This window comes from Onychomys torridus, chromosome 11, assembly GCF_903995425.1.
Source record: "Onychomys torridus chromosome 11, mOncTor1.1, whole genome shotgun sequence".
NCBI lineage: Eukaryota > Metazoa > Chordata > Mammalia > Rodentia > Cricetidae > Onychomys > Onychomys torridus.
In genome coordinates this window covers 43,734,392-43,757,155 of record NC_050453.1, presented here as the reverse complement: position 1 = coordinate 43,757,155, position 22,764 = coordinate 43,734,392, and the positions used below count along the sequence as shown (strand labels likewise).

Below are 22,764 nucleotides of genomic sequence, written 5' to 3'. Positions count from 1 at the left end.
TCTTGAAATGGTTGTTCTCTAACATAAGCTTTCTGGAAAGTTATCTAGGTTTTAAAGCTTAATATTCAATGCAGGCAGCTATCAAATCTTCCAACTTAATGGTGAAAAGGTACCAAGAGTAATTTGCTAATTACTTTAAGACTTTCAGCAAGTCTGTAGGCACTTAGATGCCAATAATTCTATACAGAGAGAAACTTTGGAGTAGTTTTAGGTCTTTATATGGTGGCTCTCAACAACAACAACAACACTGAAGAGTAGTTATTAAACTGAATCACTAACACACCCATTTTTAGTGATCTGAACACTTAGTCTCTTCAGACTTTGCTTTCAGTGAATGCCTTTATGATGATCCCAGCAAGTGCAAAGCTCTGAAAGTGGGCAGCAGAGGCCCGTGGAAGACAAAGAAGACATGGTACTAAGGGAAGGACTGTTCTGATGCTGGATACTTGTCCAGTACAGGCTCAGCACCACATTAAAACACGTTCTGTGTCCAGAAGTTCAACTGAACAGACCTCTGCTCCTGTCTGGGGTTCCTAATTTTTGAAGACCCCCAAAGAAGTCACTCAAACAATACTTCACCCCCCCCCCTTTTTTATGTTTTTTTTTTCTTTTTGAGTTTCTACTTGTTCTCTTTTTATTATATTTTAGTATTTTTATTAAAGTACGTTGTTAAGGAAGATGCCAGAACATGGGAAGACATCCCATTCTCTCGGATCTGAAAATGATTGTATTTCTGGAAGTAATCTGTAGATCCAATGTAATTTCAGTCAAATTTCAATGGCATTCTTCACACCACTAGAAAAAGCAATCCTAAAATTCACACAGAGACACAAAATGACCACAAATAATCAATGTGATGTTACTCAGAACAGCACTGGAAGCATCACAGCATCTGATCTCAAACTACACTATAGATCCAGAGTGAAAACACACCATGGTCTTGGCAGACAATGGGGTAAAATAGAGAACCCAGAAAAGAACCCCCCCCCCCAGCTAATCCTTGACGTGTGTGTGAAAAGCATACACTGTGAAAAAGACAGGCAACAGATATGCTGGAAAAAACTGGATATTCACATGTAAAAGAATGAGGTTATAGTTCCTAAACTTCATGCAAATCAATTCAAAATGGATTCATGATCATAACGTAAAAGATGAAGACTTAAAAATTTTAGGAGAAAATATTTCAAAACGTAATCATAAATGTGAACTTTCTGGAAAGGACCCCAACAGTGAAGAAAATAATTCCAAGAATCAACAAGTAAATGGGGTTGTATGAAATTGGAAAGCTTCTGTATAGCAGAATGACCAAACAGCCTACAGAATGGGAGAAATTCTTTCCCAACTATACATCAAATAGGGGATTAATATCAAGAATCTATAAAGGACTTTGAAATGAAATACAAAAAGGAAGCATCCAACCAACAATGGGATACTGAATTGGATGGCTCTGAAAAGAAGAATTACAAATGGCCTTCAAGGTGTACCATGGGAGAGATGTAAAAGGCCTGCAAATAAAAATATTTAGTGCTAGCTAAGGCTTTTCAGCCAGCCATAGCAACTGCCCAGGCTCCCTTGTCTTCCAAAATCTGAAAGCCTCCTGGTTCTGCTTCAAATATGGTCAGAAAGGTCATTGGGCCCAGGTATATCCAATCCCTCACAACCCATTCTTACAATAATACCTATGGTGCCATCAAAAGGGACACTGGGCTGATGACTGTCTTCACGTCTCTCATGGCATGGGGACATCAGGCCCAGATCACTCTCCAGCTGACCTCCTAGGTCTTGCCATGGTTGACTGAGCGGGCCTAGATTCCTTTGGCCAGACCACTGCCATCTCCAGGGAGCCTTGGGTAGTCATCACAGTATCAAGGCGCTTCACCTCCTTTCTGCTGGACACCAGGGCCACTTTTTAGGTGCTGATGAAATTCTGGGGATCCATCTTTACTTCTTGATCCACTATTGTTAGACTAGGGGATAGCCTTATAAACTTCCCCAAGCGCCATGATTAGTTATAGCATTAGGAGTTTTCCCTTTACCCACTCCTTTCTTGTGGTACCCATCTGCCCCATTTCCTTGCTGGGAGGGAATCTCTTAGCCAAAGTGAGAGCCTCTATTTCTTTTTTTCCCTCCATCTGCTTGACCCCAAGCTTGCCAGCTGTCCACCTCCTCTTTCTCTTCCAAGTCACACAATATGACAAACCTTTTCCCTTACCAGCGTCCCAGGCAGGTTCCTGGGTATGGGACACCCCAAGCCCCTCTATAGTCAAACATCATCCCCTTTTCATCATTTAATTATAAACCCCCACCAAATATATCACCTAGGCTCAATACCCACTCTCTCTCCAAAGCCTCAGGGGACTTAAGCTTCTTATTTCTGACCTCTTAAGAAAAGGCCTTCTGGTCCCCACATCTCCATTTAACACCTCCACACTCTCAGTTGAAAAACCCATTAGAACCTACTGCTTGGTTCGGGATCTCTAACTTACCAACCCAGCAGTGGTTACTCTTCACACCATAGTACCCAACCCTTATACTCTCCTCTCTACCATCCCCCTCATTCTCCTGTCCTAGACCTCAAGGATGCCTTACTTTCTAGTCATCTTGAACCCCAGTCAAACAAATATCCTTGCCTTTACTTGTACTGACCCAGACACTCACCTTCTATCCAACTCACTTGACCTGTCCTAGGCCACATCTCCTGGGCAATGCTCTAGCCTCTGACTTACTCTCTTCCTAAATCCAAGCTTATACAATATATAGATGATCTTCCTTGTAGTTCATTGCCACAAATTAGCCAGGCTGACACCTCTATCTTATTAAACTTTCTGTCTGGCTTGAGATACAGGATTTCACCATCTAAGGTCCAACTGTCCACCTCTGAGGTTGCTTATCTGAGACTATTACTCCAACTTACAAGTTATTACCCTAGGTAAGAAACATCTAATCCAGTTGCTGTCAATCCCCACCACAAGGACAATATTCTATCCTTCCTAGGGATGACTGGCTTCTTAGATTCCTTCTTTCTCTCTTTTCGACCACTGCTTATATGAGGCAGCCCTGAGCCCCTCACAGAAACCCCTCCTCATGCCCATTGCCAAGCTCTTTCATAAGCTCCAACAGGCTCTCCTCCAGGCCCTGGCCCTACATCTTCTGGACCTAACTTGCCCCTTCTCTTCTCTATGTAACAGAAAAGGAGGCATATGCCCTCAGGGTCCTGGGTCACCAAGTGGGACCTTCCTTAACTTATTAAAAAAAAAATAGATCATAAAAATGGCCAATAAATATTTGAAAAAAGTTTTCAATGTCCTTATCCATTAGGAAAATTAAAACAGAAACTCAGCTCACCTGAGTCAGCATGACTGCCATCAAGAAAACTAATAACAGTAAAAGGAATTTAGGAGGTGGAGAAGGAGAAAGCCTTAGTCATCGCTGATAGGAATACAAACTTGTACAGTCACTAAGGAAACCAATAGGCAGGTTGCTCAAGAAATTAAAAATAGAACTACCCTGTAATCTAAGTATACTGCTCCTGGTCATGTGACCAAAGAATTCTAAGTGAGCATAGCACTAAGACTCTTGCATACCTATGGTAATTGCTGTATTCTTCTCAATAGCCAAGAAACGTAACTAGCCTAGAGGTTGTTTGAAGATGAGTGGATTTAAAAATCAATAGTATATAAACACAAAGGAATTATATGCACTTATAAAGAAAAGTGAAGTTATAACATTTACAGGAAAATGGAGAGAACTGGAGATTATTATGTCAAAATAAAATTAGACAAATTAAAGGAGATATGTTACATATTTTCTCTCATACATGAGATTAGATTATAATATCACACACACACACACATATGGAGAGAGAGAGAGAGAGGAGAAATGGGACTGTAGGGGGGAGAAAGATCTAAAGAGAGGAAGGGAGAGAGAGCAATGGAATATATGTGTCATGAAGGCAGAAGAAGTCTATTAGGAGAGGAAGAACTGCAAAAGGAAGAAGGGGGATTGGAGAGGGCACTGAGGTGCGTTTAAGAACAAAATGTAAATTATGTATGTATATATGTATGTATATAGATATGAAAATGTGCTACTGAAACTCACTTGTTTGAAGTCTAACCAGAATTTAGGGCTGCACTATATTCTCTGCATCTATGTTATGGTTGTTGGCTTGGTGATTTGGGGGGACTCCTTACAGTGGGAGTGTCTCGGACTCTTTTGCTTGCTCTTGGGACCCTTTTCCTCCTGCCAGGTTGCCTCATTGAGCACTGATGTAAGGGTTTGTGCCTGGTCTTATTTTTATCTTGTTATGCAGTGTTCAGTTGATATCCCTGGGAGGTCTCCTCCTTTCTAGGGGGAGATGGGACAGGAGTGGATCTAAGGGAGAGGGGAAGTGGGAGGGACTGGGAGGAATGGAGGGAGGGGAAGCTGCAATCAGGATGTTTTGTATGAGAGAAGAATGCATTTAAAAAATCTAAATTAACAAACAAGTAAATAGAGATTGGCTCAACTAATGAGCACCACCACAAGGGCCACTACAAATAAATAACTAAAATAAAATATACCAGTATAACTTATTAAATTTAATTTAAGACCAAAAACTTAAATTAGTTATATATGTGCTAGTATAACCTTTAAATAAAGACTGAATCCTTGGAGGCAATTATGAAAACAATTAGAATTTTACTGAAATTCACTTGAGGATTGTTGAGGACTATACCACCCTGAGAATACCTGATCTTGTCTGATGTCCACATAGTAGACTAAGGACTTGAAAACATCAAAACATCCAGGGGCAATTTATATATTCTCTTAAAATGAACATCTGCAGCCAGCAGGTCCAGTTATGACTTCTACTTATTTTTTTAGAGAAATTTTAGTTTCTAGTTTAGTCACTTTGAAACAACTGAACATCCCAAGCATTCTTTGATTCAAAGGTCACTGTTTGGGTAGACACTCTAACCCTTTTACAGCACTCTTACAAAGAGAGAAGCTGAAGAAGGAAGATGGAAGGACACCACTGAGTAGAAGTTGCTAGAAGGACAGTACCTTGCACTGTGAGGAAAACTGAAGCTGTTGCTGATCCACCTTCACTGGAAACCACACAGCGGTACTCCCCAGCATCACCAATTTTCACACTCCTCAGCTCCAGCGAGAGGTTGGCCAAGGTCCTGATTCTTGACGAGTCTGCTAGACGGACGTCTCTGCCACTCCTCTGCCATGTCAGATTGTAGTCCGCAGCACTGATGACAAGACACACCAAAACTGCTCTTTCTCCAGGAGCGACTGTAACATTATTAGGCACTTGGATGATCGGAGGGGGCTCTGTGTGAAATCAGAACACTCAAATCAACAGACCTAAAATCAGTTTTGCTCACTTATACATGTGGCTTAAAAACTGTATATATAAATGTGTGTTGAAAATGTGACAGGAAGGTTTCGGTATATAACAGTAATTATTGACTAAAGCCTATGTCAATGAGAGCCCCAAATTATCACCTAGTTACAAGATATTTTAGAAGGCAATGTACCTGTACATACCAAATTTAGATCTCTAAGTTGTAAATGTGAGAGTTGAATTGGCACAGCAAAAGGATATAGCTGGAAGGACTTGGAATTACGGAATAAAGCAAGCTTTTTTCATTTGTTTTGATGAAAGTAGCACTCACTGGTTGTTTACATTTAAAAACAGATATTGAGTGATTTAAAAGAACATAGCACCCAACAGATGGTAGACATAGCAAGATGCAACACCATCACCTTTCAGAGGGGTTGCATTCTTAGTAAGAAGAAAAAGTACAACAAACGAGTAAGACAGACCCTCTCCTAATAAAGATGAGGAGCAAGTTCATCTTAGAAAGCTGAGTGAATTGATGGGACAGATTTTTAAGAGTACCAGGAAGTCCGCTGTACTATCGTGTCTTCCAGAAATGACAGGGAAACTACCCATGATGCCTCGACAACATGGCTGCCTAAACAAGACCCAAACAACGCCAATATCAACAGATATGTTCATGTGGGTCCCATCTCCAGAAGAAGAACTGCAGGCAACTAATGACTGATAGATTAAGAATTTACCTCCCCCCAGGGATGAGTCTCCTAATTGGTTATCCAATATAAAGTAGTCAACTCTGAAATCATATACAACTTCTGAACACAGCTCGTGTCTGTCTTCTGTCCTCACTTACAGGTGCTTTCCCCCAGTGAACTCTAATAACATTTGCAGCATGCTATGCCTCACTCTATTTCCTCCTCCATAAAAGTTAAAATAAGTGAAATGACATTTTAAAAATAGTATGTGTGAGCCAATGAAGTTTGAAATAATGAGACAGCATACTACTAGTGCACAAATACATAAAGATAGTGAAGATTGCGCACATTAACATATTTATACATATGGGGACAGGAGACCGATAAGAGGGATTTTGAACCAGCTTATGGAGGAGGCTAAGGTTATATGTTACCAGAAATTATCTGCATCTACAGCATAAGGAACACATACAATTAAGTAATACTATGATTAAAGGTAGGGTATAGTGACCAGAGAAGGGAGCCCAGTCACAGAGGCAGGAAACACAGCATGCATAGTCTGGGGGTGTAAAGCAAGGGACTTAGACCAGATCAGAAGACCATGGATATACCCTTCTATATGTATCTCTCTCATGTGTCTACCTGACCATGAATGCTCACTCTGGGTTTCTGTTTCTTTGGCTACAAATGATGAGATGTTATAATATTGTTTTCAAGCCTTTCCTTGTTCTAAAAGAATATCCTACAATCTTAAATTAAGATTTACTCTCATTGCTTCTCAGCCTTTTGGCAAAAATCAAGTGATGATGTACTCTTACTGAGAAGAGAGAGATGGCTCAATGTGAAGAGCACTTGCTGCTATTATAGAGGACTTGGGTTGGGTTTCTGACACCCACATATTGGTTCACTACCATTTATAATTACAGTTCTGGGGAATCCAATGCCCTTTTCTGATCTCCACAGGCCCTTGACATGCATGTAGTACACATAGAAACATGCCAACAAAACCTACACATAATAAGATAAATAATTCTAATTTTAAAATATTTCCTTTCACTGGAATGCCTTGACAGAATCTCTATTTAGAATTTCACTTAATGCCAGAATCTTAGTGAATATAGTTTTTTATTAATAAAAATTCAATACAGAAAATTAATATACCTGTAATAGTATTAAACTTAATCTCCAAATATTATTAGAAAGGAATGGGTTGTGCTCAGTTGTGTAGTTACAGTCATTGGTATATGCATTTATAATTGATAAATGCTTTATAATGACAACTTTGTGTTTAAGATGCAAATTTAAATACCTATCTTCTCTTTCAAACAATCAATAACCAACATTAGAAAAGAACCCCAAATTCTCAAAAATGTCAATACAACAAATTCCTAAAAACCAAATGAGGAAACATGCTGGTATAAGTTTAACTTTTCTTCAGATGTCTATTGGATGGTCTTTGACTCTATATAATAACAAGTATGGTGACACAAGAATATCACTATCCATAATGCTCATTTGCTAATACTTCTTTATAAAAACATGAGACTGGGCTATATAGTTAATCAGCACCTGATTCTAAGCTCTGGATAAATAATGTCTATACGGTGGCTGAACAGGGACTTTAACCTAGGCAAAGGGGAACTGAGAAGTAGGTGAAAGCTAATGGCCAGTATGTTAAGCAATAGCTATCCTTGAAAGAAATGCCCACTCTTTCAATCCCCAAGGAGCCCTTGTTTGCTACTGCTGCTCTTAAAGCCATTGCCATTACCACTGATGCTTTCTGGCTTCTTTCACAAGTGACTAAATGGAAAGAATTCCTGGAAGTTGGCTTGGGAAGAGTCCAGCTCCCTCGTTATGCCACTGACCAGCTGGCACAGAGGACAACTAGTAGGACGGGTGCAACAGAGGCAACAGGAAGTTCCTGGCACCAGTGAGCCAGCTTCGTAACAGTCAGCTCACACGTTCCTACTGGCATCTCCCAGTTACTTAGCAAGATGCTGGAATCAACTCGCCCAAGTCTCCTTCCCTCCTGTTCTCTTAATTAACATTGCTGGGAAGAATACTCAAGTGCTCAAGTGTTTGCTTTCCCAGAAGCTGAGGAATGTTGACATAATTCCAGGGCTTTTCATAATTTCTGGAGATGAAAAAACAAATATTTTGTGATGTATGTCAACTCGCTATTTCAGAAGACAATCTTTATTTTCCTAATAAGAGAATACAAATAGTTTCACTGAAAGAATACGCCTGCCTGATTTACATGCCTCCCTTTCCAAGTTAAGCTTGGATACAATAAACCCTAGGATTCTGAACCATCGTCTAATTAAAACATTTCTTCTGCCTTAAATTATCTCAGGAAAATACACACTGAAAGCAGAAACGAGCTCTGTGGTCACTTAAGCAGCCATGACACTAGGCTAGGGTCAGACTAGGATACAATTAAGTACAGAACAACGCAAGGCAGGCATAGAATAATTCAGTTGAAATGAAATCTCTGGGCTGTGGATTTAGCTCGGGGCAGAGAGATTGCTTAGTGCTTGCCTACATGAGACCTTGGGTTGAATCATATATATATATAACACTAAAATTATAACTGGTTTGATCCTGATCATTGATCACAGTCTCCTCCCCCTAATTATTCTGGAGAAATTAACGGACAATGTTTTTTACGAACGTATTTTACCCTATAAAATATTATGTACTGTGCCTACCACCTATTCCTAGGCATTTGCTATCTCAATGCAAAAGAACTGGTATCATGTTTGTCCTTCTTTACACTACACTCTATCCAATAAAGCTCTGTGTTCCTAGCCCATTTTCAGCTTCATTATCATCTTCAATCTGGAGTTCAGAATCGATTTGGGAAAACACTGTGGTTGATGACGTATGTAAACATGAGAGAAAGGAAAGGTGTATTCCTCTTGTTACCCTCAGAATAGGTCAATTCTTTAAATCGTATTTTCTTGAAGGACAATGCCATGTGGTTGTTGAAGTGGTTTCAATGAGAATGTCTCCCATAGGCTCACATATCGGAAAGCTCAATGCGCACCTGGTGATCCTGTTTTGAAGGTTTAAGAGGTCTAGGCTTGCTGGGTACAATGAGTCTATCACTGAAGTGGGATTTGAGAGACTCCTGTCATTAACGGTTTGCTGTCTGCTGTGTGCTTACAAGTCAGTGAGCTTTAACTTGCTCTGCCATCACACATGCCACTTGGGCCATGCCTCCCCACCAGGAACCTCTGGAACCATGAACCCAAACAAACTATGGTGTTAGCTATTAGCAACATTAATACCACCAGTAGGCCTGGAAGGCTCGTTAAGTGGTTAAGACCAGGCACTGCTCTTAAGCAGACCAGAATTAGGTTCCCAGCACCCAGGTTGGACAACTCACAACTGCCTGTAACTCCAGCTCTAAGAGATCTGATCCACCTGGCTTTCTCTGCAGGCATTTACCCTTACATACACCACCACCACCACTACCCTCACACTTATAATGAAAAAATAAAAATAAAATCTTAAGTGGTAAAAACAATAATAACTGTTTATTAAGTGCTTCTACATTCCAAGTGACCTTCTAAGCACCTTGAATGTAAGAAAGATATTGCTTAGTCCTCTGTAGGATAGACATTCCTCTATTTTCATCCTTTCAGAGTTAGGGAACTAAGGTATCAAGTCCTTTAAGATAGAGAGGGAGAACACAGGGAAGCTGGCATCTGTGTTCAGAACATAGTGAAGTGGGTAGATAATCACAAATGATCACGAGGGGAACTGTATAAACTCAGGCGTCTATCACCATCTCGTTTCCATAGGTTCACTCACAGACAGGAGACAGTTACCTGACACATCAAAAAACGTCTGTGCCCGTCCAGTCCCTGCGCTGCTCACAGCAACACACTCATAGGGGCCTTCATCAGACAACATGACCTTTTTGAAATCCCAGCTCACACTAGCAGATTCTCTGAGGACAGGAAAAGAGAAGGCTTTCAGTGTCCGTCAAACAAGAGAAAAGCGAAAGCGATGATCAATGATTGGCTTTGAAAGACTTGTGCCAGCGAACAATGTAAACAATGTAAACTAAGTTGGTAGGTGAAAACTACAGATTCAATTTTAACTTAAAATCACACAACTTTCATATTTTAAACAGAATTATGCTTCTCTCTATTCTAAGCAAAATCATATGAGAGTCAATAAGCTGTAAGAATGAAAATTTATCTTTAGGAAATTTTTTCTGACTATATAAAGACATACTTGAGTTGATAAACACTGATGGAATGTCTCCCTTTTCTCCTAGACTTTTCAGTTTGGATTTGAGAATCCTGATCAAAACAATGATACATGGTCATTTACAAATATGAGGTTAAGACAATAGCTTTTTACTTGGAGAAAATATGTTTTCCTTGACTTCTTAAGTAAGTTACACCTAGAGGTATATATTATACCTGGTTTAGCCTACACATAAAATAATAGATGTGAAAATTGAAAAAAAATACATTAGTTCTATAAACAAACTCACGCATCTATCCATTTAACAAATATTGATTCATTCACTGCTACAATTACTTCTTATTTTCTGGGACAGTCTAGTAGATATTTAATTATTGTGTTAAAAATTCCTAAGGCCTTATCCTTTAAAAATATAGTTTAAATATAAATATTCTACATCTCTCTATTTTATCATCTATTGTTATTCATAACCTTTTGTGGGAAAAGAATGAAGATGCATATACACTGTAAAGACTTCTGCAGAGTCAAGACGCCTGACTGGCTTCTCATTGTGGTTTAGGCTCCACATCTCTCCCCATCCAAACACAACTCAACAAAGCAACCATGAATAGCTTACTGATCTCTGATTTCATGGTCAGTCCTGGTATAGGGGTTGGAACAGTAGGTTAAGCATAGGTTCTTATCATCAAGAACGCGCGTGCCTAAGCAACCATGGTTCTATGTACTGTTGTAGCTTGGGATACTTCAGCTAACATTTCCTGTCCATTCTGTGTGAACTGTATTATACCAGTGGAGCTTTCTGTTCATATCAGAAGCAAACAGTCTGACTTAACTGTGCGCTGTCCTGGAGCCTCAGGCTCTGTCTCAAACACACAAATTTGCAAATGCCCTTCTTTCTCTAGGAGGTGCTGTCAGCCACAGGAAGGCAATAGTTTGGAATGCTTCCATCTTAGCCATTCTCTGCAATGCCTCCCTCAGAGCTGAGCACACGTCGGGGTTCACCAAATCTTAGGCTCATGGCAATTTTGGAACAGAAAATGAAAATTCATCTAGTCTCCAGTCCTTCGTTGTAAAAGAAAAGTGGAATGGCAATTATTTTGTCTAAGGTCACACAATCAGTTTGCAAATTGATTTAAGAATACTCTTTACAGCTATCACTGACTTGTAGCCCTCTTATCTATGAACTGCTACAAGAAGGAAAAACAAAAGTTCTGAGACAAGTTCTTACTACGTAGCGCAAACCAGGCTCAAACTTGTAATCCTCCTGCCTCAGTCTCTCAAGTGCTGGGATTAAAGGCGTGTGCCTATATGTCTGATTTAGCAATTCATTTAATGTAGCCTTCTCCATGCTCGTAAGCATTCTAAGGCTAAAATAAAGAAAAGGGTCTCGAGATGTGGACTTTAGAACAGGGCAAAGAGCCTGTCCAAGAGATGTGCACACTGCAAATGCAAACTGACTTTTCTCTAACATTCCCTGACGGCCCAAGTGGCTGACACAAGAGAAGATTAAGTCCCATGTTTCATATTACTGGGAATCTATGGCAAAGGCATGCAAGTGAACTGGGATTAGAGTGTCAGTCTATCATCACCCACGAATTAATACATGTCAGCAAGGCCTGCCCCATCTCAGGGCCACAGCACTGGAAACACGAGAAAATGAATTTTTGTGGCTTACCTCCCAGGAATTGTGCGGAATCAATGAGTTCATGTTTATAAATAATCTCAAGTGTCTTTGAAAGCTGTCACTATTTAAACAGGAAGCAGAGTTACTTTATTTCATCGGCTAGTTATGTAGCCCCATCATCTGATATCCTGCTCTGTTATGTGCCTGGTTATAAAGCAGGCGACTAAGTAAATCATCAAGATGTTCTCTGTATGGAGTGGGCAGCTGGTTGAGAACGGAAAACTTTTTGGATATGATTAATTTTCCAGCCACAAGCATTACCTAAAATGAATCTCCATAAAGGGATTATATAAATTAAGACTGTCAGATAGTTAACATTTATAGAACTATGTTAATGTTGCATCGGCAGTGTAAAAGATTGCTAACGTAATTCTTAGACGTTTTTACTTCCAAATCTAGTCAGGTTTTGTAGTAATTCAAAAGGCAATACATTTTCCATAAATAATTTTTTTCAAGATCTATGTAATCACTTTCAATGAGATTACTTACATTTATCAATAAAAAAAAAAAAGGTCATTCAACTTTAGAAGGCAGAGTTGGTACCTTCTAGACAACTCCTGTTGATTTCTCCACACTGTAGGCACACATGCTCCTGGTGAGCCATGCCATTCTACCCTCAGCACCCAAGGAACTCCCAGACCTTGTTGTCTTCTACTCTTTTCTTCCTAGATGGCTGAGATGCACACACACACACACACACACACACACACACACACACACACACACACACACACACACACACACACTAGCTTCATTTCTGCCTTCCCTTTCCTGCCCAGTCATGTGGCCTCAGTGCATTTCCGTTTACTGGTGTGTGAAATTTTCCGAGGATATGTGATCTCTCCCAGGACATGACCTCTCTCACCATCCTTAGGGGTTGGCCCCAAACTCAGAGATCTGCCTGCCTCTGCCTCCCAAGTACTGGGATTAAAGATGTGCACCACCACCACTCCTGGCTTCTCATCCAGTTTTGAATTTGCTACTTGAAACTGAAAAGTTACATGTTAATTACCTACCGAGGGTTAATATTTCTAATTAAATAATTAATTTGTTTTCTCATAACACTCATCAGATTTGCTAATTATAATGCACTTCAAATAGAAGTCATAGACATTTTTAGCCCAAATTCAATGAAGCTTAATTTTCTAGGGCTCTCCTGTAAAAAGTGCCTTCTGAAATGAGCTATCTAACATTGAGTTCATAATTCTGTACTGCTTGACTTAACTTAGGACCTTCAAATTATATGAAACCTAGACTATATAAAGCCTAGAATATACCAAATCTATTCTAGAATATATTATATCATCACAGTATATTTATTATCTGTTTCCTGCCTCCTTCCACTACAACCTGAGCTCTGCCAATGCCCAGACTTCAGTCTATTCTGTCAGTCCTGTATTCCAACATGGTAAAAGCAGTAAGTGATTGTCAGGGAAAGAGTAGAGAATTGAATTTCCATGTGTATTGCTATAAACTATTGCTAAAAGGAACGTTCACACACTTGAAGTACTGGTCCACTCCCAGTGCAATTCCATTTCTCACGAAGCTCAAAGTGAAGGGCAAAAGACTCTCAACCGAACAGAAGATTTGGCCTGGCTGCAGGTAGTATCCTGGGGTCCTCGGGAGCATTGTAACTTTGGGAGCATCTAGGAAGAAAAGAACACAGGTAAGATAGTCACGGTGACAGCAAACATTTTCGGTGAATCCACCTACAAGCGTTACACTTGAGTGATTCTGATAAATCATCAGAATCACAATGAATATAAATTACTAAATTTGGTTAACTATCTGTATTCAAAGCAGATTCATTTCTGGATATCACCACAGGCCCTCACTATGATATTTATCAAATTAAAGACTCCACTGATTTTTAAAATGCACAGTTTTCTCCACTACCACACTAGGAGAAAATATCAAATGAACTACATTACATCATCAACTATAGAATAAATTCTTATTCCAAATATGTAAAAATATGAGAAGAATCCACTCATCTTAGAATGCAGGGTAATTCTTTCCTAAAAGGAATAATGGGACGTATTTTTTAAAGAATCCAACAAATATCATACATTCAATATAGGGGCAAAGCCAACTCCCTTGAATGTTAATGTGAGGAAATCTTGAGGTTGGTTCTGTGTTCATGATTGTACAATCACTGAACAATAGCTCTTGAATTTCCAAATCCCAACCTCATACATAACAGATATGCTTCTAGCTCCTGCCCAGCTTTATAAACAACCTTTTGTAGGGCAATCTTGAAGTTACTATATAAAGTTTTAGTAAGAATGGATCATTTCAAAATCTCTCAGGTAGAGATAAACAGGGAACTGATGCCCCCAAGTCATTACTATCTTGTAACCACATCTTTATACAACATGAGACAAATCAGGATCTAGTTTAGTAATTAACTAACCAACTAATTTCCATATAGAATTATCTCCATTTGTTCATAGTCTACTATTCATGGAATAGACGGTGCTTGGCCATTGTATATAAATGTTTAACCAACTTAGACAATGAAAGAATAGAGGAGAATAAAAAAGGAACTATAATTCCCCATTGATTAAAGTTACCAAATTTTCAAATCTTATCATAAAACTCTAGAAGTATTATTTAAAAGTTAAATATGCATGCAATAGCAATTAGTGAACAAAAGAGGCCAAGAAGAGGAAGGAGAGGAGGCAGAGCATATGAGAGGGTTTGGAAGAAGAACAGGGAAGGGATAAATATTATAATTAGAGTATAATCTCAAAAATAAAAAGAGAAATGTTTACATAAAACAATAACAAACAAAGAAAGTCCTTTTTACAGTGAACTGAGGCCATTACAGAAAGTCACAACTAGTTGTAATGTAAAGACGAATGGAGCATGGGAGCCCAGCCCCAAAAGATACATCAGAAGCACAGTGCCTACACCCCAGGCTCAGGGACACCATGGAAGAGGAAATAGGAAGACTGCAAGATCCAGAACACCAGGGAGTCTGCTGTAAGAATGTATCTCCTAGAAATATCAGGGAGGCTGCACCCTGATACCTCAACAACATGGCTGCCTAAACAAGACCTGAATAACGACAGTATCAATAGTCGTGCTAATGCAAACGGGAAAATCTCATTAGCTCCCATCCCTAGACGAAGACCTAAAGGCCACTAGTGACTGCTGAGAAAAGGAGAATTAACCTCTTGCAGGGATGAGCCCCCAGTACAATACAAAGTAGTCAGCTCTGAAACCATCTACACAAACCAAAGCCACAACAAATCGACTCAGAAGTTGTATCTATATACTTATTCGTCTCTGTCTGTAACAGTAATAATCAAAGAAAAAGAGGCCATCTATTTGAGAAAAAGTGAGGGTGAACATGGAAGAGGTTGGAGGGAATAAGAGGAAGGGAGCAGTAACATATTTACATATTTTAAAATTATATATATATATATATATATATATATATATATATATCACCACAATGAAAAATGAAAGTAAAGAAAAACCAAGTTATCTGCATGTAATGCTCAGCAACCTGTGACAGAGTAGTCACACGAGGATATTAACTTTTAGCTTATACTCCATTTTTTCCTTGTGGCACAGTCCCCTTAAGTCATCAACATTCCAGTGTTGAGTGAAACATTGTCTTACCTGGGACAATGCTGGAAAAGGAAACACTGGACACTCTCTGGAAGAGATAGTCATCTTTGTCATAGCCTGTCACTTTGAGAAAGAAAGCTTCATCTGGTGGAACAAAGTCAGAAATATTCCAGATGCCATACGGTTTTCGATCTGGGTAGTGTTTAACAGGAAGCGTCTTAAGAGACCCGCCTGAGATACTCAGAAGCTCGAGGCGATCCACTCTAGCTGGACTGGAGATTCCAGAAGTGTTCAGTAGCACATAGGTAGGTATCCCTGTAAGAGAAAGGTATTGTCATTTACAAGCGGCACACAGTTGGGGGCCATCCGTGAAATACGCACCAGCACTATAGCAACATACCTGCACTGTCAGGGTGAGCACTGTCCACTACCCTGAAACTGGTGGTCTACGTAAAGACAGACACTTGGGACAGTCTATATAAAGATCTCACAGTATTTCAACCTTTCTTAGACAGAGAAAATCAGAATTACAACTATTATGTGATAGCTGATTATGTGACTACTTTTAAAGATTCCCTTTTTCATCCTTACTTAAAACTGCAGCAATAAAGATAAGTTAGCAACCATCAGGAAAGGATTCTGAAGGTCACAGTATGGCTGAGCCTTGCCTTTAGTTGTAAGACAATAAACCTTAATGGGTTAATAAGATAGGTACAAGAACAAGCTTTAAAAATCACTAATAATTTCATCTTTGAACATAAAGTAATACACTATATATATATATACATACACATACACTTCATCTTGACCATACACTTCATCTTGACCAAGCAGTTGATAAATTATTAATATTAAAAATTCACTAAGTAGTTTTCTAAATGTAGTTATGTCAAAGAGTCAACTGGACTGCTCACCTAAAACTCATGCACCTAGGCCCCAGCTTCTGCAGTTCTGATTCAGAAAATCAAAGCAGCGCCTGGGAGTCTTAATTTTTAAAAAGTCCTATGAGCCTCACTTGTTCTCAGTCATTCACTGGTCTTGGATTGTACTTTGCAAAACACAAAGTGGGCCAAAAAAAAAATAATCATGGTCATGTTAAAGAAAGATGATGTCCTATCAAACTGCAATAGATTGCTATGGACCTACACAGTCACACCTCAGGTGAGGCATAGATTTCACCAACACCAATTTAAGAGCCATGTGCATACTAACCTTGCACGGGTCTGCTGATTGTTTTTTTGAAGTCCAGCGTGGGCTTATGGGAAAAGCCAGCTCGGAAATCAATAGTGCTGAGACCAGTGATACGAATGGAATGTCTTCCACTGCTGGAGGTCTAAAATGTATAATGACAAGCCCAGTCAGGAGCAGGTAACAGCAAACGCCATTGGTGTGGCAAACCACAGAGCGTTTACAACCGATGTGCCGGAGTCACGGCTCTGACTGAGATATTCCGGCTGAACTTATTTGTGATTCTCCATTCTAAAATGCATGTTTTGCAATGTGTGTCTCATGTAGCTTGCTCTAATGTATAATTCAGGAAGTACGCCATACCCAGTAGTCAAAGGTAAATATTCAGTTGCTGATAAGTGAAACTTAAAGAAAATCTAAAAGCTCCATGAATTTCTGGAGTTTTCCTCTGTTTTCTGCTGTCAAATGGTAGATGTTCAACAGACACTGATGAAATAAAACAAAAAATAAAATAAAATAAAAACCTAAAATTTCCCCAACAAAACACACTCAAGTTCAATTCTGGAAAATGTTTCCTTTTTCTTTTTTTATTAATTTTCAGTTAAAATATAATTACATAATCTTCCCCTGTCCTTCCCTCCCTCCAGTCTCTCCCATCTACCCCCATCCCTGCTCTCTCTCAAATTTGTAACCTCTGGCCTCTTTTTCCTAATCATGTACATACAAGTAACATTTATAGAACTGAGCAGATTGTATTTATATATTTAGGAATATATACACTGGCCCATTTTCTCTGCCTCTGTGACATCACTGTCAGAGTAAGCACAAAAGCTGACAATTTCTTAGATTTTAACTATCTGGCACCCTCAACCCAGCAGCATTCTAGCAAAGGTACCTAGTGCTGAAATACAAATATGAGAAAAGCATGGTGCTCACACATTGACTACTGGGGGAGAGAGACGGAGATGTGGGAATATTTAATATAATGCAACAAACACAGTGATAGAAATATACAAAAGAAAGATGAGTTAGTTTGTTCAGCTAAAGGGATGATGCTGGACTAAATACTGAATAAAATTAAGCACTAAAGTGATGAGCATGTGCATAACTAATAAACAATTTGGATTTAGTTCCCAGGGTGAAATACTAGTATCGCTTTAGTGGATCTTTCCTATGGACTCAGTGTATTTAAACTCAATGGTTTACTCAATTTTATTGTGATCTTCTCAAAGAAACATAATCATCCTCAGTAGAAAGATGACAACTTTGTGGCACTAAGTTGATGGACAATTTGCCCAAACACATAAGGTTTGCTAACTGTGGAGACAGATCCGTAATTCAATGGCCAAGTGCCAGCTTCTCACCGCAGCATGACACTGTCCACTAAGAATCAGCATGTGCTTCCTGCCCAGTTTCTCGTACAGGAGACTCTGAGGATCTCTTACATCAGCATCTACACCTATACCTGACTATTTAAGCTGGAGCTCAGGACAGGTGAGGCAAGGTCAGCGTTTGGTAAAGATGACTTGACAGTAAAACCTCACCAGTATCCTGTAATTGTGATTGCATAGCCTTTCCTTGAAAAGAAAATATGGCAAAGTGAAGAGCAGGGTGGATCAGAGTCTAGATGTCTGAATTCAAGTGAGATTGCCAGGAATGACGAAGAGCCCGAAGGGCAATAGAGCGAGGACCATGGAGAGTTCCAGGGGTGGTGGGGAGTTCCTCCTAGGGTGGTGGGGAGTTCCTCCTAGGGTGGTGGGGAGTTCCTCCTAGGACTTACTCTAGCTCAGTTCTTCCTAGCCACCTAAGGCACACTGCAGATGGATCTAACCAACTTAAGGATGATGGTTTGCTAAATCCCTACCTACGTTTAAAGCCCCTTCAGGGTACTAACATGGCACACCCATTACATACAGAATGCTACTCAATAGACACAAATGGTATTTATTCCAAGGTCAGTGCTCCTGCCAAAGTACCAAAGACCACAGAGAGGAGTTAAGGATAACAATTTCTAAATAGCCTCGGACTCTGAGGCATGGGAGATGATATTATTCTTGAAGTTTGCTGTAGCTGTTGTAGGGTTCTAACGATTCCTTCTGTTCAACGAGTTAGGGACTGCTGATAAACATTTCTGTGAAAGAAAGATGCTCTATATTTTTGGACTTAAAAAAAAAAAAACAAACAAACATAGGTTAGTACACCGAACATGCTACTTTATAGGTCCCAACTTGATGTCACTTAGAATAATGAGCAAGGTAAGTGTATGGGTGATTTTCCATGAATCACCAAGAGCCAGCTGCAGCATGTTATGAGGCCACAGTGACAGTTCTGGTCCATGGGTTATAAATAGAGTGTGTCATTTCTGAGTTGGAGCAGACCCCTTCCTTTTACTCATTCAAGGCACGTTCTGCTGTCTTTTCTTCTGCCAAAGTGAATTCAAATTTTACAGGTGAAAATTCAAGTGGGTCATCCATCAGCCAGAGTTTTTAACTAACTGCCTAAAACAGGGCTGTCGGTCAAACTGTGTGAATATTAATGAGAGCAGAACCTCCTTATAGTAAACCAGATGAGAATTCCTAGTAAAACTAATTGGATTAAAATTTAATTGATAGAGCTGGATTTCATTTCCTGCTGTTAAAGAGTTGTAATGTTTCATAAGACAACAAATTTACTCAAAGCTAAAGTCAAAACAAAACCTACAAAATAATTATATAAATACATGAATTCAAACGAAGATACAACATATGGCGTACATATTCAAGAGATAGTTATTTAACTAATTAATCTACCCATGTGGCAACAATCCTTTAAATACTGTTTTCCAATTTCTCATTCAGTCATGAAACTATGAAGTAACTATTATGTTCTTCAGACTTTAAAAAGTTAAGGAATACTCTGAGATCACAAAGATAATGAATATGGACCTTGAACTAAAATAGATATCCACTTCTTTTCAAATATTTGCTCTTAAACGAGACCCCATTCCTTCCAAATTAAAGAAGATGATTATGTTCATCATTTTTTCAGTGAGCACTGCTGTGATATAGGCATTGTGTTAGCTATAAACACACAGCAATACCAGCTCACTCTACATACCAGTCTACTGGGCATTGCCTCATTGGATGAATATGCCAGAAAGGAAAGAAATGGAGTCTAAGCATAGAAGAAATTCAGTTTAAACACACACACACACACACACACACTTGTATACACACAAGTTTGTCTCTGCTCAAGTGAACAGATCTCTTTTTAAGTAAAAACATTCCATGTAGATAACATTTTGATATTGGAAGGCTAAAATAACTGGATAGTTTTCTAGGAAAGGGCTATGATAAAGTGTTCCATTAATGCTGCAGACAATTGTCTACAGACATTCATAGCTGCCAGGTGAGGATAATTGGAGGACTCTCTTGGGTGGTTCTTTGTAGGCTTGAGAGTGGTTTACCACTCTTAACCACACATGCCAGTTGACTATACTGTGATTTACAAAACATACTATTTTTCATTAAAATATTCAAAAATTAATAAATTAATGACAATACTTTTTATTTGGATACACTAATATTTCCTTGTTTGTAAATTTTATGCAGTTATACAGATAAACACATAGAAATCATTTACAAAGTTTGCATAGTGGCTTCTTTGATGTCAGCAAAAATTAAGGTCCAAGTATTCGACTGATGCTGAAATTATAAGCAGTTAAGACACACAGATATTGAACTTCAGTACAATTTCCAAATATTACAATGTTAGGGAACAAAGTACTTTTTACATTTTGAAAAATGTTTTAGATAATTCCACGCATGAGTATCTTTTCAACTCCTCCCTTGCCCCTCCAACTCTTCCAATGCCCCCCTATCTTCCAATCCCCCCCCTATGTCTCAAATTCATGACATCTTCTTTAATTATTAGTGGTGTGTGTGTGTGTGTGTGTGTGTGTGTGTGTGTGTGTGTGTGTGTGTTTAGGTATCAATACAACCTGCTGAGTTCATCTCTAAATGTGTTTTTACATTTTAGGCAACTGGTCCCTGAAGAAGACTGAGTCCTTCTCTCTCAGCAGCCATTAGTTGCCTATAGCTCTTCATCAAGGGGTAGGGCCTTGTGAACTGATGTTGTCATTGTACATGTATTATTTAGGCAACCATATTACCCTGTAGAAAATGCATTAGTATGTACTGAAAATTATTATAACTATCTAAACCAAAATATTTCTTCCAGTCCTAGAATCTCAATATAGTAATGTGATATGGAATATTCTCTTCTGTACTTAGGGGATTATCTAGGGACAGTTTATCCAAATTTACTTATGGAAACATCCCCCAGGGGATGTGTTAAATTACAAATGATTACACTGATAATCCTAGGATAATAGAAACATTTGTATTATCTACATCTATTATTTAATATCGTCATAGGGAGTTTCCCTGAAGTAGAAGGAGACAAAACTTGGCCCAGGGAGTTTCAGTGGTAATAGACTTATATTCTATGTAGCTATATATTAGCTACAGCTGTCTGAATGGAAAATTCATATTGCTTCTCAGAAATAAGATCCAGGATTTGTAGTTTCCATATAAATGGAAACTTGAGGGCATAAGACGGCTTTCTCTGCTGTTTTTAATAAAATTTTGTGTTCTTTTCAGTTACCTCTGTTCAGTATATTTTACCTACATCAGAGGCAGATTAAAACATTTGCATCATTCATATGATTAGACAAAGGAGTTGACTCATTGTATAAAGAAAGTGCTCCATATCAGGTTGGTTGAGTTAGGGGCAGGACGGAGGGAAAGAGTAATAAAAGAGACATCTTGATAGAGGAGGCCATTTAGGGGTTAGTAAGAAACTTGGTGCCAGGGAAACTCAGAGGACTCCACAAGGATGACCCCAGCTAAGACTCCTAGCTATAGTGGAGAGGGTGCCTGAACTGGCCTTCTCCTGTAATCAGATTGGTGACTACCCTAATTGTCGTCAGAAACCTTCATCCAATAACTGATAGAAGCAGATGCAGAGATCCACAGCCAAGCACTGGACCAAGCTCCAGGAGTCCAGTTGAAGAGATGGAGGAGGGATTGTACAAGCAAGGGGGGGGGGGTCAAGATCATGATGGGGGAACCCACAGAGACAACTGACCCAAGCTCATGGGAGCTCATGGACTCTAGACCAATAAGCTAGGAAGCCTGCATGGAACCTACCTAGGCCCTCTGCACTTGGATGACGGTTGTGTAGCTTGGTCTGTTTGTGGGGCCCATAGCAATGGGATCAGGACCTGTCCCTGACATCTGAACTGGTTTTTGGAACCTATTCCCCATGATGAGATGCCTCACCCAGCTTTGATGCAGAGAGGCTTGAGAGGCTTGGTCCTGCCTCTACTTGAGATGCCATGTTTTGTTGATGCCCTTGGGAGGTCTTCCCCTTTCTGTATGGAGAAGGAGTGGATGGGATGGGAGGGTAGATGGAAGGTGTGGGGAGGGAACAGCAAGAGAGGAGGGAGGGGAAACTGTGGTTGGTATGTAAAAAAGAAAAAAAATAATTAAAAAAAAGAAAAATAGGTACCCCAAAACATCACAGTAAACTGTTTGCATGATAAAACACAAAAGAAATGGAATGGCTCCTCCAGCAGATCGAAAGAATGAATAGATTAAAGTCTCCCAACCCAATTCATGAGCTGTAGGCTAACTAAATCTGCCACGTTCTTAGATACCATCAGGGTAAACATCAATTTTTTATTCATAAATAGTTATATAGCTTCTATGTAGGCACTGTGGCCTCTCTAGTAATAAAACTCTAATCACAATAACTAGAGAGAGAAAAATCTCCACAGAAATAATCATGATATAGGAGAAAAATTAATCTAAGAGAGGTATAGACAGCCAGAAGGACAAGATGGTATTTTAGGCAACATTTGACAAGACTTGACATTTGAGTTGAATCTTGGAGGATAGTTGCAAGTCAGAATGAAAGGAAAGACATTCTAGGAAGGAGGAACTACTAGAAGAAAAAAAAAGAAAAAGAAAAAAAGCAGGGTGTAGCAGTGGCACAGGATTGAAGAATCCTAATAGACAGATCTCCAT

The 22,764-nt window shown here is 39.3% G+C and overlaps 1 protein-coding gene across 1 annotated transcript in view; it reads right to left on the bottom strand.

The window, feature by feature from the left end:
* Positions 1-22,764, bottom strand: part of Hmcn1 (hemicentin 1) — a 439,960-nt gene that overhangs the window by 248,257 nt on the left and 168,939 nt on the right. The window contains exons 7-11 of the mRNA XM_036202400.1: positions 16,721-16,841; positions 15,560-15,823; positions 13,431-13,575; positions 9,858-9,979; positions 5,044-5,319 (exon numbers count right to left, since the gene is read on the bottom strand). Of these exons, the coding sequence (XP_036058293.1) occupies positions 5,044-5,319; positions 9,858-9,979; positions 13,431-13,575; positions 15,560-15,823; positions 16,721-16,841 (928 nt within the window). The remainder of the gene's footprint in view (positions 1-5,043; positions 5,320-9,857; positions 9,980-13,430; positions 13,576-15,559; positions 15,824-16,720; positions 16,842-22,764) is intronic.